The sequence below is a fragment of the Palaemon carinicauda genome, chromosome 35, assembly GCF_036898095.1.
Source record: "Palaemon carinicauda isolate YSFRI2023 chromosome 35, ASM3689809v2, whole genome shotgun sequence".
NCBI classification, from domain to species: domain Eukaryota; kingdom Metazoa; phylum Arthropoda; class Malacostraca; order Decapoda; family Palaemonidae; genus Palaemon; species Palaemon carinicauda.
In genome coordinates this window covers 80,052,616-80,071,341 of record NC_090759.1, presented here as the reverse complement: position 1 = coordinate 80,071,341, position 18,726 = coordinate 80,052,616, and the positions used below count along the sequence as shown (strand labels likewise).

Here is an 18,726-nt window from a genome sequence, read left to right as displayed (position 1 = left end):
ACATTACGGTATCACATAACACACACAGTAGATAACGTAATTAATTAACGAATAAATACGATTAATATAGCGCTAATTATCACATGTTTACGGACAGAGACTACGGGAGTGACTGGTCATTCACAAACTACTGGCCTCCAGTGACTGATGTTAAACACTCATTTTTGGCGGGCAAACAGCGGTGTTGCCATTCTCTTTCGAGAAATGTTTTTATTTTTTTTCATTTCTCCGATGTAATAAAGATGTACTATTGTAGACTACAAAAATAAATATTCTACCTCGTTCAAATACATCTTCAAATCATTATGAAAATAGTTAAATTTGTGTTTATTAATACATTTATGACTGGCAAACAGAAGTGTTGCCATTCGCTTTCGAGAAATACTTTTATATATATATATTTCTCCGATGTAATAAAGATCTGCTATTACTGAATATAAAAATAAATATTCTACTTCGTTCAAATACATCTTCAAATCATTATGAAAATCGTTAAATTTGAGTTTATTGATACATTTATGGCTGGCAAACAGAAGTGTTGCCATTCGCTTTCGAAGTATTTTTTCTAAATTTCTGCGATATAATAGTGAGCTGTTGCTACAGACTATAAAACTTATTATAAATAAGGAAATAAATAAACGATATAGGAAGTAATGAATAATAAAAATAAAAATATATAAACTATAAAAAAAACTTATGTCAGTTGAAACGAGTTTCATGTAGGTAAGAGAATTACTTTAAATGAAACCGGACTTTATAACTTTTTAATCATTGTATACTTCTCTTATTCACCTTTTTCATCCGGATTGACTTAAATATAATTTTAGGCATTCGTGGCTCCTTGTTTTCTTAGGCCCACATTTTTTTCTTATTGATTCTGGTGATTTTACCTTTCCAAAAAATCATTAATATTCACAGTTGTGTTATTAGAATTCCTGTAATGATCTAGCCATTCTGAATTTCTGGAAGCCATGCGTAGGCCTAGAGGTTGATGTCACTATAGTAATTTCTGAATTCATGAAAGCCATGAGTAGGCCTAGAGGTTGATATCACTATAGTATTTTCTGAATTTCTGGAAGCCATGAGTAGGCCTAGAGGTTGATATCACAATAGTATTTTCTGAACTCATGAAAGCCATGAGTATGCTAGGCCTAGAGGTTGATAACACAATAGTATTTTCTGAATTCTAGAAGCCACGAGTAGGCCTAAAAGTTAATATCATATTATTTTCTGAATCATGTGGTACCATGTTGCATGATTTTGCATTGAGTTGCCTATGTTGGTGGTACAATCTAATTCAAATATGTTCAAGCATATGTGGTTGATACCATGTTTGAACATGTGCTAACATATGTCAGAAAACCACTATTATTATTACTATTATTATCATTATTATTACTATTATCACAAGCTAAGCTACAACCCTAGTTGGAAAAGCCAGATGCTATAAGCTCAAGAGCTCCAGCAGGGAAAAATAGCCCAGTGAGGAAAGACAACAAGGAAATAAATAAACTACAGTGGAAGCAATGAACAATCAAAATAAAATATCTTAAGAATAGTAATAGTAACAGCATTAAATTTGATATTTCACATGTAAACTATAAAAACTTGAAAGAAAAGAAGAGAGAGACCAGATAGAATAGTGTGCCCAGGTGTACTCAGGATAGAATAGTGTGCCCAAGTGTACTCAGGATAGAATAGTATGCCCAAGTGTACTCAGGATAGAAGTGTGCCCAAGTATACTCAGGTTAGAATAGTGTGCCCAAGTGTACTCAGGATAGAATAGTGTGCCCAAGTGTACTCAGGATAGAATAATGTGCCCAAGTGTACTCAGGATAGAATAGTGTGCCCAAGTGTACTCGGGATAGAATAGTGTGCCCAAGTGTACTCAGAACACTGTACAACTTATAAGTTCCTGAGCTGTTTGCCAATTACAATTGTCATTCTTTTTTTATTATATGTATTCCTTTAAAGGTTAATTCACACTATCTGTCCGGTAGCGCTCCAGTCTTGCCCCAGTAACGGTCCGGTCATGATAGAAATAAGTTAATATGTACAATAACAGGCTAATGTTCACTGATTAAGTACATTTCCTAGTATAATTGAACAATATTTCTGTACAATTATGTCTTTTTTTATTTATAATTTGGCCAAGACACCGATCGGACCGGGAGCGAACCGAAGGTGTGAACACCCCAGTACCGAGACCGAACTTAGACCGAACCGAGACCGGAGCGTGACCGGACCGATAGTGTGAATCAACCATGAAAAGTGGGGTTTACACGGTTGAACGGTTCGTCGAACCCGATTGTAGAACCCGCTTGTCAAACGGTTCGAAGAGGTGAAGTCAGTCACAAATAAGGTTTGTGGGCAATGAAGCGCATCCCCCCCTCCATCGAGTCAAGCGAGAACAGACTTTCTTTGAACCGTTTGACGAACGTGTTCGACAACCAAATACCCAGTCCACACGTGTAACAGACATTCTTCGAACCGTTCGACGAACGTGTTCGACAACCAAATACCCAGTCCATACATGTAACAGACATTCTCCGAACCGTTCGACGAACGTGTTCGACAACCAAACACCCAGTCCACACGAGTAACAGACATTCTTTGAACCGTTCGACGAACGTGTTCGACAACCAAATACCCAGTCCACACGTGTAACAGATTTCCTTCGAACCTTTGTACAAACGGGTTCGACAACCAGATATCCAGTCCACACGTGTAACAGACTTTCTTCGAACCGTTCGACGAACGTGTTCGACAACCAAATACCCAGTCCACACGTGTAACAGATTTTCTTCGAACCTTTGTACAAACGGGTTCGACAACCAGATATCCAGTCCACACGTGTAACAGACTTTCTTCGAACCGTTCGACGAACGTGTTCGACAACCAAATACCCAGTCCACACGTGTAACAGATTTCCTTCGAACCTTTGTACAAACGGGTTCGACAACCAGATATCCAGTCCACACGTGTAACAGACTTTCTTCGAACCGTTCGACGAACGTGTTCGACAACCAAATACCCAGTCCACACGTGTAACAGATTTTCTTCGAACCTTTGTACAAACGGGTTCGACAACCAAATACCCAGTCCACACGTTCGAATACTTCAAACACGTTTGTCAATACACAGTCCACGCGTGTAACAGATTTTCCTCGAACCGTTCGACGAACGTGTTCGACAACCAAATACCCAGTCCACACGTGTAACAGACATTCTTCAAACCGTTCGACGAACGTGTTCGACAACCAAATACCCAGTCCACACGTGTAACAGACATTCTTCGAACCGTTCGACGAACGTGTTCGACAACCAAATACTTAGTCCACACGTGTAACAGACATTCTCCGAACCGTTCGACAAACGTGTTTGACAACCAAATACCCAGTCCACACGTTCGAATACTTCAAACACTTTGTCAATACCCAGACCACACGTGTAACAGACATTCTTCGAACCGTTCGACGAACGTGTTCGACAACCAAATACCCAGTCCATACGTGTAACAGACTTTCCTCGAACCGTTCGACGAACGTGTTCGACAACCAAATCCCCAGTCCACACGTTCGAATACTTCAAACACTTTCTCAATACCCAGTCCACACGTGTAACAGACATTCTTCGAACCATTCGACGAACGTGTTCGACAACTAAATACTCAGTCCACACGTGTAACAGACATTTTACGAACCGTTCGACGAACGTGTTCGACAACTAAATACCCAGTCCACACGTTCGAATACTTCAAACACTTTGTCAATACCCAGTCCACACGTGTAACAGATTTTCTCCGAACCGTTCGACGAACGTGTTCGACAACCAAATACCCAGTCCACACGTGTAACAGATTTTCTCCGAACCGTTCGACGAACGTGTTCGACAACCAAATACCCAGTCCACACGTTCGAATACTTCAAACACTTTGTCAATACCCAGTCCACACGAGTAACAGACTTTCCTCGAACCGTTCGACGAACGTGTTCGACAACCAAATCCCCAACTTCAAACACATGTCTGTCGAACCGCGTTCGACCGTGTAACCCAGCCACATGTCTGCTTCCGTAACGCTTTATATGTCTAATGTGTCTTCACTGATGATAGCCTCTTCCGCCGTTCATCATCCAAGAAATCACCATCTACGTCTAAACAGAAATAGTGAAAAAAAAATATATGATTTTTTACACAAAATAACAAAAAGCTGAGACGGTAGTATAATTATTTATATTTCATTCACTTTTATTCAACTCCATCACACACACATGCACCTCTCACTTGTATAGTGAAGATTCTTTAGACTCACCTTTCCTGAAGCTATATATATATATATATATATATATATATATATATATATATATATATATATATATATATATATATATATATATATATATCTATATATATAGTCCTGACTATATCACTCTGTCTTCTCTCGTGTGTTAATTTATATTTACTCTCACTTATGCTCACTTTAGTTCCTTTTTATAGAGTTCTGCGTGTGTGTGTTTGTATGTGTGTGTGTGTGCGGCCGTGTGTGTGTGTTGAGATATCTCTTAGCCTCTTCAAAACTGAACATAGGCCTACAACTACTTTTCACCTATCCACACCCCAGGCGAAACCACTATACGGTTGGTTGCAACATTCATAATTCAATATATATTTGTCTAATATATTTATCATTCATAAAAATAACATCCTGATGTTTAGAATATAATTTAAACTCTAATTAGATAAGAATATACTTCTGTGAAAGATATTATCGTGAAAAATACCATATGTGGTTTCCCCCATGTTTCTCTTAACAGTCCGTGATAAGGTTGACTAATGAGTCATATCATTTTTCAGTTTGGAAATTAACGTTTTGTATGTATGACAGCCATATGTGAGCGTATATGTATGTATGTATGTATGTATATCTATATATATATATATATATATATATATATATATATATATAATTCAGATTTTATATATATATATATATATATATATATATATATATATATATATATATATATATATATACATATAGATTGTGTATACACATACACACACACACACACACATATATATATATATATATATATATATATATATATATATATATATATATATCTATATATATATATATATATATATATATATATATATAGATTGTGTATATATATACACATACACACACACACACATATATATATATATATATATATATATATATATATATATATATATATATATATATATATATATATATATATATACATATATATATACAAATATGAAACATATTGTACATGTCTCAAATCATACATATATAATACTGATTTGTGTATATATATATATATATATATATATATATATATATATATATATATATATATATATATATATATATATATATATATATATATATATATATACTTCAGAAGATAACACTTATCCAATGTTTGGTGACTAAATTATCAGCATATATTAAAATAACTATTTCCACCAATAAGTTTATACAGTAACTTTATACTCAACCATACCGGGACAGTTAAAAGAACTATTACAATTTTTCCTTTCCTCAAATAATTAATAAATACAGTATAGCGAGAATTTCTTTTCTGGTAACCTTTAGCATCTTCCCAACAAAACTGAACATCGAGTTGCCATTTGGTTCCAAATTATCAAATTGAAGTTGAAAATATGATTGTTTTTCTTTTATTTGGAAATATACATTAATAATTCTTACAATTTATTATATATACATCATAATATATTTACATGAACATTTTTACAACATATACTGTATTCACAGTTGCAACTTTTACTATAATATTTTTAAATAAGAAAATATATCGACTCGTGAATACTTTTTAAACTTTTTAAACTGAAATTTCAAATCCTATTATATTTACATTGAAAGTATTTCATATTCTACTTTTGATATAAGTAAGGAACTTAACTCTTGATGGAAGTTTTATATAAATATTTAAGTAAGGAACCAAATTCTCATGAAGTTTAGCGGGAAAATGCTGAAATGTATCAGAAAATGAAGCCGTGGTTTACCGTCTTTGAGTTTACCCTTTGGCAGAAGTTGGATGCCCTTTTTAACTCTTTTTACTTTTTTAAGTGATTTGCTTTTTCAAAGATAGAGATATTCATGTGTTTTTCTCATTGTTGAATAATTGACCCGTATCTTTTACAAATTTCATTTTATGTACACCGATAAATTTCTGTTCTCGGGAGAATTTTCAAATAAGTTCTTACGATTACTGAGAGAACGTATATATATGAATTAATATTTACAGATTACTTACATTGATTATATTTTTTGGTTTACAATATATGTCCTCTATAACTCAAAAAATCATTGATATATCAGTCTGAAATGATTAATTTAATCGAAATAAGAAAAAATAAAGGTGGACCAAATCTGGCATTTTTTTTTTTTTTTTTTTTTTTTAAGGCATCCAAGTAAACGCCAAAGGGTAATCTATGTAAATGGTATTCAACAGGACACTAGCACATGCATCTATAGAACTTTTGCCAAAATATATAGCTAGAAAGAAGGGGGAGAGGAAATATTTGCATCCTAGATGTTTTGAGGACGCAAAGAAAGGTCCCACTCATCTTGAGACATCCAAAAAATTTGTTTTTTTCGCAAAATTTCTGTCTTCCAACGGTGTTAGACAAGGTTAAATACCTTAGTAGCCTCTATTTTATTAAAATTTCAATACTGTAAGGAAGAAACTTGGATATTAAATAATATCAAGGTAGTGTTTCACGGCCACATTCTAATACGGGTTGCCACTACTGACAAAATTGAAACGAAAAATTGTTTTTGTACAAAGGATAGGCTCCCAATTACATCAATGCGGAAGTTGAATTACTTACCATTTTGCAAATATGAAGTCAATCAACCCGTCAATGAAAACATTAAATAGTAATAATCAGGACACTGTAAGATCCAAATATTTTTATCCTCAGGACAAAGTTGTCTACCGTGAAACACCGCCGACTTGGAACTGTTCAAAATCAAATCACAAGTCAAGCGGTTTCCCTCAAAATATTCTCAAAACATCTATAAGCAAGATATTTATTTCCCCTTTGTACAAAGAAAACGAACAACCACAGTACGAAAACCGTGATTAATATAAAATTAGATAGCGATAAGCAAGGTATTTTTTTATAAAGACCTTGGCGATAACAGGCACGATTGAAGGGGAGCGTTTTGTTGAAAGTAAACAAAACAAAACTTCTTCTTCTTCCCCAAAAAAAACAAACAAACGCCTCCACTGAAACCTTGGATGTTGAGTTTGAAAATAGTACTATATATTTTTGTACAGAAAAAGAACATTATATTAGAGACATGCACTCTTATGTCGAATAGCATTCGTAAGAGATGGAAATACGTAGAAAAAGAATATCGTAGTCAGAAACAAGGCATTGAGAGACAGAGAGACATATTTGGATAGATTTTTCTCTTAACGTTTTTCCCCATAATCTTGGTCTGGTTACCCTTCTATAAGGCTTACAAGTAGGCTGGTGAATCTCCCCTTCCTTTCCTACCCTTCTCTTTTCTCTTTTTCTTACAATTTTAAGTCTGCTATATGTCTTTCTATTTTTTACCTTTTCTTTTATTTAATTCTTAATTCGCCATCTCTTCCTTGCTTTTCTCTAAGTATACATGTATTGCCAAATTGCCAAAATACATTAATCTATCCATACATTTATACAATCGTCCCGGATTATAGTAAGATAGGTTACACTCTCAATATATACATATATATATATATATATATATATATATATATATATATATATATATATATATATATATATATATATATATATATATATACATACATTTATATGTGTGTATACATGCATACACACGCACACACACACACACACACACACACACACACATATATATATATATATATATATATATATATATATATATATATATATATATATATATATATATATATATATATATATATATATATATTCACCAACCTAATCCATTTTCCGTGACTTTAACAGCGGATGAATATCATTATATACAAATAATTCCTTACTTTCAGACATTAGTTTGCACAAAACATTATCTTTTTCTGAAATCAGTAAATGGTATTCATAATTTTGAAAAGTTACCGGATATTCTCCAAAACAAAATAAAGTAAAATATCTCTAACTAAAATATATAAGGCCTGATGTGTCACTTTCTCTTTACAAACATATTTTTCTTTAACTTTTACAAATATCAACCAATCTCTCTTTTCATCTCAACCCCCTTGTTCTTTCTGTTTATCTCCAATTATCCTTTTTATTCCTCCTGTTTTTTCCTAACATCTTTCTTTGAAATGACGTGATGAGTGATTCTTGGAATAAAGAATTTAAATCGTTTCAAGTTTGGCCTGAAGAGCTAGAATCTGCTCTTTTTCTGGCTATAGAAATACTTCAATACAAGGATTATCATCATTTTGAGTATACATTCCCCTTATTTACTTTACATAGATGTGCTTCGTGACTTCTTACCTTGTTTTGTTTCTGTCAATTCTAGTAATGTTTGAGATTTCCTTGATTTCTTGTGATTCTCGTATTTTCATTTCCCTGTGTTGTCACTGTGAAATAAATGGCAGGATGGTGATTAAGCTAATGAAAGACATGATTCCCTTAGCATTACCTAAGATAGAAAACAAATGGGAGTGGATTTCTTCACTAGAAGCTATGACATCACAATATTCTAAAAAGCAGACGGTCCTGGAAGGAGCTCTAAAGCGATCAATTCTGTCGTTTAGACATTCCAGTTTTTTTTTTCAGCCAATTTTCCTAAAGTACCCCTTTAGCAAAGGAATAGTTGATCAGAGCACTCAAGTGGTATTTTGTCTTCAGAACAAAGGAGTAATACTTTGTTTGAAAGAAGTTTTAGAACAGTCAGTTTCGTTGTTTAGACACTCCTCGTTTTTCAGAAATTTTTCACAAAGTACCCCTTTAATGATAGAATATCTGATCAGAGCACTACAGTGGTATCTTATCAGCAGGACACAAGAGCCCTGTTAGTTTGTTTGAAAGAAGCTCTAGAGCAGTCAGTTCTGTCGTTCAGACATTCCTGATTTTTCAGAAATTTTTCACAAAGTACCCCTTTAGTGATAGAATATCTGACCCAAGAACTCCAGTGGTATTCTATCAGTAGGACACAGGAACCCTAATAGTTTATTCAACTGTTGCATTTTATCATAACGTTATTATAACATTACACCTCCCTCTTATGTCATATCTTCCTGTGAGGAGCCAAAACCAGAAATGTTTCTTTCCACAGATCATACTGATGAACCTGACCAAGATATTGCTTTCAGTAACAAAATGACTTCTGAATTATGATTTCAACTATTGAAAAACAAAATTGACATGTGTCATAGGCAATAGGTCTGAGGCTATATGTTAACATTGTCAAGGAACATAATTTTTAGCATTATTGTGCTTTTTTGAAGAACACTCAAATATGGATAGATCCTCAGAACTTATTGCTTTTGATGCTCTTCTTAATTCCTCTTGTGTTCTCTTCTCTCATTATCCAAACCTTAGTATAAAAAACTGTACTATAATGATTTATATATACATATACATATATATGGTCATATATGTTATACGTATCTATATGCAAACACACATTTTCGCCCCGCCACCAATCCAACCCAGTTTTGTGACTTGCTGGGAACGGTACAACCAAAAGCACTACTTAGACTTGGTATTAAGAGACGTCTGCCATGTACCACAACATAGTTGTTAGTTCAGTGGGTTTTATATAATGTCAAATAATGTTTTGAATAATATAAATCAGATGAAATCCAGAGGCTGTGCATTTGTTTCATGTAGTTTTAATCCTTTTTGTCTAATGTAGAATCTCTGCACCATCATTATTTGCACAGCAAATTTATCCAAGATCACTTGGTAGGTCTGCTTATAATGTTGTACTGCATTTTCTCAGGGTCGGCCTCTTTAGGAGAAATTCTCGTGACAGTACGGGCAGTCGGTCTACGAGTCCCTCTCGCCACAGATCCTCCAGTCCTTCAAGAGGCCCTAACAGCCCTGGTAGTTCCCCCGTTTCCCCTCGCCGGAGCAGTCCCACGCCACCCTCCCCTCTTATCCGACGGCCCTCGCATAGCAGAAGCAGCTCTCCCCAACTTTCTCCTCCTCAGTCAATGTCGCCCAGTACCCATCGGCGCAGCTCTTCCCCTCTTACATCCCCCAGGCACGGAAGTGCGCCCACTAGTCCTAATCATAATATCTCACCTGGTCCATCGATGAGCTGTTCTCCGAATAGTTCACCTTTACCTTCCCCAAAGAACAGTTTCATGCCATCTTTCGGAACAAGACACTCATACACATCACCACCAGGCACACCGAAGCGATCGATTTCGCCGATAAGTTTCGGCAAACGTAGCACCTCTCCTTGCTCCTCTCCCAAGAAAGTGGCGTCTGCCCCAAATTCTCCTCAACATTCAGGTTCATCTTACTCACCTAAAAATATTTTCAGGAAGTGCTCTTTGTGGAATCTATCAAAGAATAATTCTCATAGTAAGTCTTCCAAATCCAATTCTGACCACCAGGCTGTAGACAACGACACAGACGCCTTGAAGAACAAAACAGAAGAAAGTTCGAAACAACCTTTTAAACAAGAAGTCACAAAACAGACCTCTCTTCCTCTTCAGCTATCGTCTAACCAACAAATTTACAGGCAAAGCTCTCTTCCACATCAACACACTCAATCCCAGCTTACACCACAGTACCAGCCTTCTGGCTATGGCACTTATCTCCACATATATCGACAATCATCCCTTCCAGAAGAAGAACATGAAGAGTCTCTGCAGATATATGTGTCTCCCTTCAGTTCTCCCCAGAATCAAAGATATCGATGGATAACATGTCATCCTCCCTCTAATAATCAACATTTACAGCAAAGTGAGCTACCACCGTGTCCTTACGACGAGCTGTTTAAACAGGCTTCTTTACAAGACACGAGACAGAAAACGACACCTGCAAAAGAAAATAACTCAAATTCAAAAGTTAACAATATAAATTCTGTAAACAACCCTGATGAGCAAGAGAAAAAGGTATCAAGGCAGTCTTCACTAGACCATGATATCAAAAGTGTCAAAGAGCCCAGGAAACCTTTCACCAGACAAACTTCTCTCCCAGAAAGGACATTAAATTCAAATACAAATTCTCCCCAGCGAAGACCTCCACCTCCACCTATTCCAGAAAATGCAAAATTAAGTGCTGGTAAGCATTCACTTTATAGGCAAAACTCTTTTTCAGGCAAAGGTACAAATAACAACACTGAAAACCCACCAGTTCTCCATGTGCCTATACTACCAAGGGTTCCACCTCCACTGCCTCCAAATAAGCCCCAGTACAAGCCAAATAGCTCCCTTTCAGCTCAATGTAGAGCATCATCAAAGGAAGAACTTATAGAGAGCAATGCCAAAAATACCCTGATATCAGAATCTCCAGCAAAAACTCACCAGATGACAGTGCTTAAGTCTGAACAAAAACCTGATTTGCAAGCAAGAATGGACAAAAGAAATGAGACAGAGATGAACCAAAGTAATTCCAATGAATCTCCAGTAAAGAAATTAGCTAAAGTAGACCAATCCTTAGTGAAGGAAAAAACTCCAAATAGTCTAGCAAAGGGGTCTCCATCAGACCCTGCTGCTGTTACTGCTAACCAACCAAGATCAGACCCTTCTGTCAAACAAGATAAGTCTCAGTTTTCAAAGCAATGTAACAGTCCAGTTGGTTCGCCAACTAAGAGGCAGACCAAAGCAGATTCCCCAAAGAAGCACAATAAACAGCCAGATTCACCTTCAAGGTTAGAAAAGCACCCTGAATCCCCAATTAAGCACGAAAAAAGATTAGAATCTCCTTTGGCTCAGAGAACACCACCTGGATCCCCTATTAGAAGGCAGGTAAGATCAGATTCTCCTCTTAAACAGGATGGAAGACCTGAATCTCCACTGAAACATGACAGCCCAGTTGGATCTCCCACCAGAAGACTGAATAAATCTGAGTCTCAGATTAAACAGGACAAACGTCCAGAATCTCCAATCAAGAAAGACAGTCCAGGATCTCCTATTAAAAAGAAAAACAGCAGAGAAACCTCTGATAAGCAAAACATAAAATCAGAATCAATGCATAAAAAGGAGAAACAACTAGAATCTTCAAGTAAAGAACCAATATGTACTTGCGGTGGTATTGTGAACCAATCTTCAAAAGGGCAAGTTTCATTGATTAAGCAGATATCAAAGTCGAATCTTCTTCAGAACCAGTCACATGTTTCCGAGTCCACTAAGAAAACAACCTCTTCACAGAGCCCCAAGCACCATCAGCAATTACCTGCCTCTTCACAATCCTTGCCAAGTACGAAGATCCTACCGCAAACAAAAGACTCCCCATCTTCCTCACGGAATCCACCGTGTCCACCTCGCAAACCTGATTCACCCGTAGGTAGCTCTTCAGAAAGTAATAAAGACACTACCAACAAATCAGGACAAAAACTGCCTACAAAAGAACCTCAAAATAAATCAGCAATAAACTCTAAGCAACCTCTCTCAAAAGTGGAAAATGAATCAACATTATCCACTTGCCAGAAAGGCTCGAAACCCCCCTCACCAGCAAAGCAGCAAGTATCAAAGCCAGCAATAACAGCCAAACAGCAGAGCACATCAGTGGAAAGTCAATCAAACACTGCTACGGCTTTAGGTTCTAAAGAACAAGAAAATCTTCAAAATAGGAGTGAACTTAATATTAAACCGACTCAAAAAGAAGTGCAGCCTAATAATCAAAGTCAACATCAACAACAAGTTCAACATATGAAAGGGGTGCAACATCAAAATCAGAGTCAGAAACAGCAACAAGTTCACCACACGAAAGAGGAGAAAATATCGCATGCCCAAAAACCAGAAAACCAAAAGGAACCTTTGTCGCATCAGAAGAAAGCCTCTGAAACATTGTCAGAAGTACCACAAGTTGTACAGAATTCTTCACATTCCTTACAATCAAAACCATGCTCTATTACATCAGAAACAAAAGCATCAGGGTCGTTGCCAGAAATATCAAAACCTACAGCTCAGCATTCACATGTTTCTCCCCAACAGAATACAGTCTATATTGCTCCAAAGCAACCAGCACCTATTCAGCACCAGCCTAGGCCCACTCCACCTCTGCCACCTTCACCTAAACCAACTGTAGCCATTTTAACTCAGTCACAAAATCCAAGATCTTGTACTCCATGTTTACCAATACAGCCCTGTCCAAATTCAGCTGTAGCAGCTCAAGCCAATGGATCAACCACAGTGGTGATAGCAAAGGCAGCTGTACAGCAGCCATCCACTACTGTCCCTCCGATGGTAACAATAAACAGCCCTCCACACCCAATTCCAAAACAACGTCCTTCATCTCACTCATATAATGCATCTCCAAACATACCATCTGTAAAAGCAAATTCGTCCTCAGATTCCGGCCAGAGTAAAGAATCGGTTGTTGCTCCAAAGTCATCATCTACAACATGTCAAACAGTACTGTCTAATACAGCAAAATGCCAGTTAGGCAAACCAACCGATAATAATGATGCAAGTAAAGTCAAACAAGGACACAAAACAAATACTGAAAAACAGAAGGCAACTGTAAACCCCAAACCTCCAGCGATAGATGCTCCTTTAACACCTCCCAGGCCCAACCCCAACCCCACTCAATCCAGACCTGCAGAAACTGTTGTCAAAGGTCCTGTACAGGAGCTCTGCAAACAGAAAGACACTGGGAACTCCAAACCTTCAGAGATAAATGCTCCTCTAACACCTCACAAGCCCAACCCCACTCAATCCAAACCCCAAGAAACTGTTATCAAAGGTCCTGTACTGGAGGTCTCAAGCCAGAAGGCAACTGGAAATCCCAAACCTTCAGAGATAAATGCTCCTTTAACTCCTCACAAGCCCAACCCTACTCCATCCAAATCCCCAGAAACTGTTGTCAAAGATCCTGTACTGGAGGTCTCAAACCAGAAGGCAACCGGAAATCCCAAACCTTCAGAGATAAATGCTCCTTTAACTCCTCACAAACCCAACCCCACTCAATCCAAATCCCCAGAAACTGTTGTCAAAGATCCTGTACTGGAGGTCTCAAACCAGAAGGCAACTGGAAATCCCAAACCTTCAGAGATAAATGCTCCTTTAACTCCTCACAAGCCCAACCCTACTCCATCCAAATCCCCAGAAACTGTTGTCAAAGATCCTGTACTGGAGGTCTCAAACCAGAAGGCAACTGGAAATCCCAAACCTTCAGAGATAAATGCTCCTTTAACTCCTCACAAGCCCAACCCTACTCCATCCAAATCCCCAGAAACTGTTGTCAAAGATCCTGTACTGGAGGTCTCAAACCAGAAGGCAACTGGAAATCCCAAACCTTCAGAGATAAATGCTCCTTTAACTCCTCACAAGCCCAACCCTACTCCATCCAAATCCCCAGAAACTGTTGTCAAAGGTCCTGTACTGGAGGTCTCAAACCAGAAGGCAACTGGAAATCCCAAACCTTCAGAGATAAATGCTCCTTTAACTCCTCACAAGCCCAACCCCATTCAGTCCAAATCCCCAGAAACTGTTGTCAAAGATCCTGTACTGGAGGTCTCAAACCAGAAGGCAACTGGAAATCCCAAACCTTCAGAGATAAATGCTCCTTTAACTCCTCACAAGCCCAACCCTACTCCATCCAAATCCCCAGAAACTGTTGTCAAAGATCCTGTACTGGAGGTCTCAAACCAGAAGGCAACTGGAAATCCCAAACCTTCAGAGATAAATGCTCCTTTAACTCCTCACAAGCCCAACCCCATTCAGTCCAAATCCCCAGAAACTGTTGTCAAAGATCCTGTACTGGAGGTCTCAAACCAGAAGGCAACTGGAAATCCCAAACCTTCAGAGATAAATGCTCCTTTAACTCCTCACAAGCCCAACCCTACTCCATCCAAATCCCCAGAAACTGTTGTCAAAGATCCTGTACTGGAGGTCTCAAACCAGAAGGCAACTGGAAATCCCAAACCTTCAGAGATAAATGCTCCTTTAACTCCTCACAAGCCCAACCCTACTCCATCCAAATCCCCAGAAACTGTTGTCAAAGATCCTGTACTGGAGGTCTCAAACCAGAAGGCAACTGGAAATCCCAAACCTTCAGAGATAAATGCTCCTTTAACTCCTCACAAGCCCAACCCTACTCCATCCAAATCCCCAGAAACTGTTGTCAAAGATCCTGTACTGGAGGTCTCAAACCAGAAGGCAACTGGAAATCCCAAACCTTCAGAGATAAATGCTCCTTTAACTCCTCACAAGCCCAACCCTACTCCATCCAAATCCCCAGAAACTGTTGTCAGAGATCCTGTACTGGAGGTCTCAAACCAGAAGGCAACTGGAAATCCCAAACCTTCAGAGACAAATGCTCCTTTAACTCCTCACAAGCCCAACCCCGTTCAGTCCAAATCCCCAGAAACTGTTGTCAAAGATCCTGTACAGGTCTGCAAACAGAAAGACACTGGAAACCCTAAACCTTCAGAGAAAGAAGCTCCTCTAACACCTCACAAGCCCAACCCCGTTCAGTCCAAACCCCCAGAAACTGTTGTCAAAGGTCCTGTATATGAGGTCTTCAAGACTTGCACTGTTAGAAACTCTCCAAAGACCTGCTGTTCTTCTCCTCCTCCCTTGCCAACTTCCCCTAGACCATCACAGAACAGCAAGCAAAGCTTGAATTCTCCCAAGAACATAAAAGCCCCATTGGCACAGTGACAATCAGCTTTTGTTGTGTGTTTACAACTATTCCCTTACTTAATCTCTATCAGTCTTGTTTTATATGTTTTTCTATGTGCACCTAAATGTCAAGGCAAAAAATTTTATATGACTCCGATTACCCTTTCTTTGGATGTAACCAAAAAACAAACATTCCATTAAATGCATTAGTTTTAGAATCCATTGTAAATTTTCATAAAGCTTCCCATTTATCACCACATGTTTCATTCATCTTGAATCACTCATTTGTGTTTATCATTGTTACTTTCCTCTAAGCCCAAAGTAGAGATGCCTTAAACCTAAGTACCTTATTTTGTATCTTGCCTGAGGAAGAAGGGAAAAAAGCTATCATACATAAATCCCTTACTAAGTTCTACCTCACATTGCTGATACCTTCACTCCGTGTAGTCTCCCCGCTTCAAGTAATGACGTGGAAGTTCCCTTGGACTTTGTCAGCGCTTTCGATGGAGAAAGGAGGTGCCTGCTCCGAAAGGTGAACGAAAAGGTTTTCCAGCTAATCTATTAATTGCGAGGAGAAATAGAATAATGTTACCCCAAAATATTTCAAGTGAAAGTGTTTCAAGACTGTTGTTAAAAAAACCTATCTTTGGAGGTTTAAGAAACCTTCGGGAAAGTATTAAGGTGTCGCGGAAGGTCTGAGATTTCAGGAAAAGGTTCAGATCTTTCGTGATCGAAGTTGTGGAGTTGGAAACTGCAAACTGTTGAAATTTTATCAATGTGAAGATAAACATTTTCATCAGCCCTTCTTGTATTAGACATGCAGTGTTACCACTTGATTGTTGGTATATAAGAACAGATAAACTTATTTAGAATTCACCAGCATGAATCTTTCCTTTATCTCTGAATCAATAACTTTATATGAATATCTTTATGTAATCTGTTACATTAAATGACTGCAGTGAACTCTTAGGTAATTGTCAGCGGAGACACTGCTGCGCTCAACTAATTTAGTAAGTAGGCTGCCGGCTGCCAGCAGACGGAGTTTCAAAGGCGACTGCTGGGCCCCACAGGTGTCCAAGAAGAGCTGTAGCACATTAGCCATCTACTGTGATCAATAAGTTACACTCCTTTGCATAATGGTAATAGCTTTTATGTTATTACTGCGACTCTGATTGTTGTCTGAGGTGTTGTTAGAAGGTACGTTTACCATAGTTGAACTTTTCCCTGAGAGGGGTTGTCATAACATTACTGATGATTATAGTACAATACCAGGAATATGATAAACACTACAACTCACTGCAACAAAGTTTTATGTAACACAACATATCTTTCCAATAGTGGGAATGACTATAGGCCTACTCTTTTCTGCTAAACTACAGGCGAAGGGATGTCGAGGCTTCTCTCAATTTATTCGCTTCATCGGGAGCTCTCGTAGAAGTCCTTCCTCGTGGCGTTTTGAGCATGACTACCACCTGCAAGAAGCAAGCTTTTCGTGTGATATATGAATGTATTTTCAATGGACAGTTAAGACATATTAGCAGTTTACTCGTGTGCTTATCCTAAGTCTGCTGCTGCTATCCATGCAGGACAAGTAAAAGCTTCCTGTACATTTGTTATAAAAAATGTGTCCTACATTTTTTGCAAATAATGTTTAACACTAACTTCTGTAGGTGACTCAAAAGTGTTGAAAGGCTTCAAAGTGTATACTTGAACTCTTTGTCTTATCTAATATGCAGCACAGTACTACACTAGAAGCTCATGTGAAACATTTTGTGCATATATCTGTAACATAATTTGGTACTGTACTGAAGTTTTTTGACTGAAATATGACCGTACAACTTTATTCTTACTGCCAATAACCATTATATAGAGGCTTAGCCCTTGGAGTCCTTTGGAACCAGAGCCGGAGCCAGAGCCCTCGGAGTCTGCGGAATCCTTTGGAGCCGGAACCGGAGCCCTCGGAGTCCGCGGATTCCTTTGGAGCCGTATTTGGAATCCGCGGAATCCCTTGGAGTCGGAGCCGGAGCCATCAAATTCTGCGGAATCCTCTGGAACCGGAACTGGAGCCCTTGGAGTCCTTGCAATTAGGTTCTCAACCCCAGTCATAGGTGCCATAGCGTGGATGCAGAAATGTACCACCTGTATAAGGGATCACAGCGAGGTGATGTTCACTATATCATCCTCCATGAGTTTTATGTATCACGTTTGCACGTAAACATCATTCACTTACACACATACCGTGGCAGTGTTAGAGACACCCACTCGTTCCTCTCCTCATTATTCACAGTGTATATTCTCATTAGCCCTCCTAGAGACCCTCAATAGTTATCTTTGGTGCACATCTTCAATCACTCCCTTCCCCCTTACCATTTCATTAGAAGCATCATCTGTGATAGAAATGGTTTATTTTTGTAGGACATTGTATGCTGATAGTTATGTATGTTCTCTCATTTGCCCTCGATAGCTAAACTAATTAGTCAGTGTAGGATGCTGTTAATATCTTATCGATAACTTATCGCAAAGCTAGGTAGATACTGAGTCAAATCTACAACGAGTAAGGATTACAAAAGCAGCGATGTCACACCCAGAAAACACGAAAGAAAATTTTGGCCTGAGCGAACGTTGGTTTTTATTTTCATAGAGACAATTTTGAATAAGGTCGACTTTGATGACATGGAGCTTATCAAATACAGGATCATTGTATTTGCAGATGATTCCGTAGGAAAAAAAATTATGCTGACAAGAGATGTTAGGGAAAAATACTCTACACAGTTAAACGCAGCATTGTTTGTGAAAAAAAATTAGTTATGTGCAATCTCATTTCGCATTTTCTGTGTGACTCAAACCTTTTTTCCAGCTGCATGGCATTATCTTTGCTAATTAGTCTATTTGATTCATTGCCAAATGTCTTTATCTTAATGGCATTTGGAAAGTT

The 18,726-nt window shown here is 37.8% G+C and overlaps 1 protein-coding gene across 1 annotated transcript in view; it reads left to right on the top strand.

Annotated features, from left to right (window-relative positions):
* Positions 1 to 18,314, top strand: part of LOC137627929 (serine/arginine repetitive matrix protein 2-like) — a gene marked incomplete at its 5' end in the record, with an annotated part of 62,868 nt that extends 44,554 nt beyond the window's left edge. Inside the window, 3 exons of the mRNA XM_068359383.1 lie at positions 9,992 to 12,866; positions 12,915 to 13,688; positions 15,573 to 18,314. Of these exons, the coding sequence (XP_068215484.1) occupies positions 9,992 to 12,866; positions 12,915 to 13,688; positions 15,573 to 15,830 (3,907 nt within the window). The remainder of the gene's footprint in view (positions 1 to 9,991; positions 12,867 to 12,914; positions 13,689 to 15,572) is intronic.
* Positions 18,315 to 18,726: the final 412 nt, after the last annotated feature.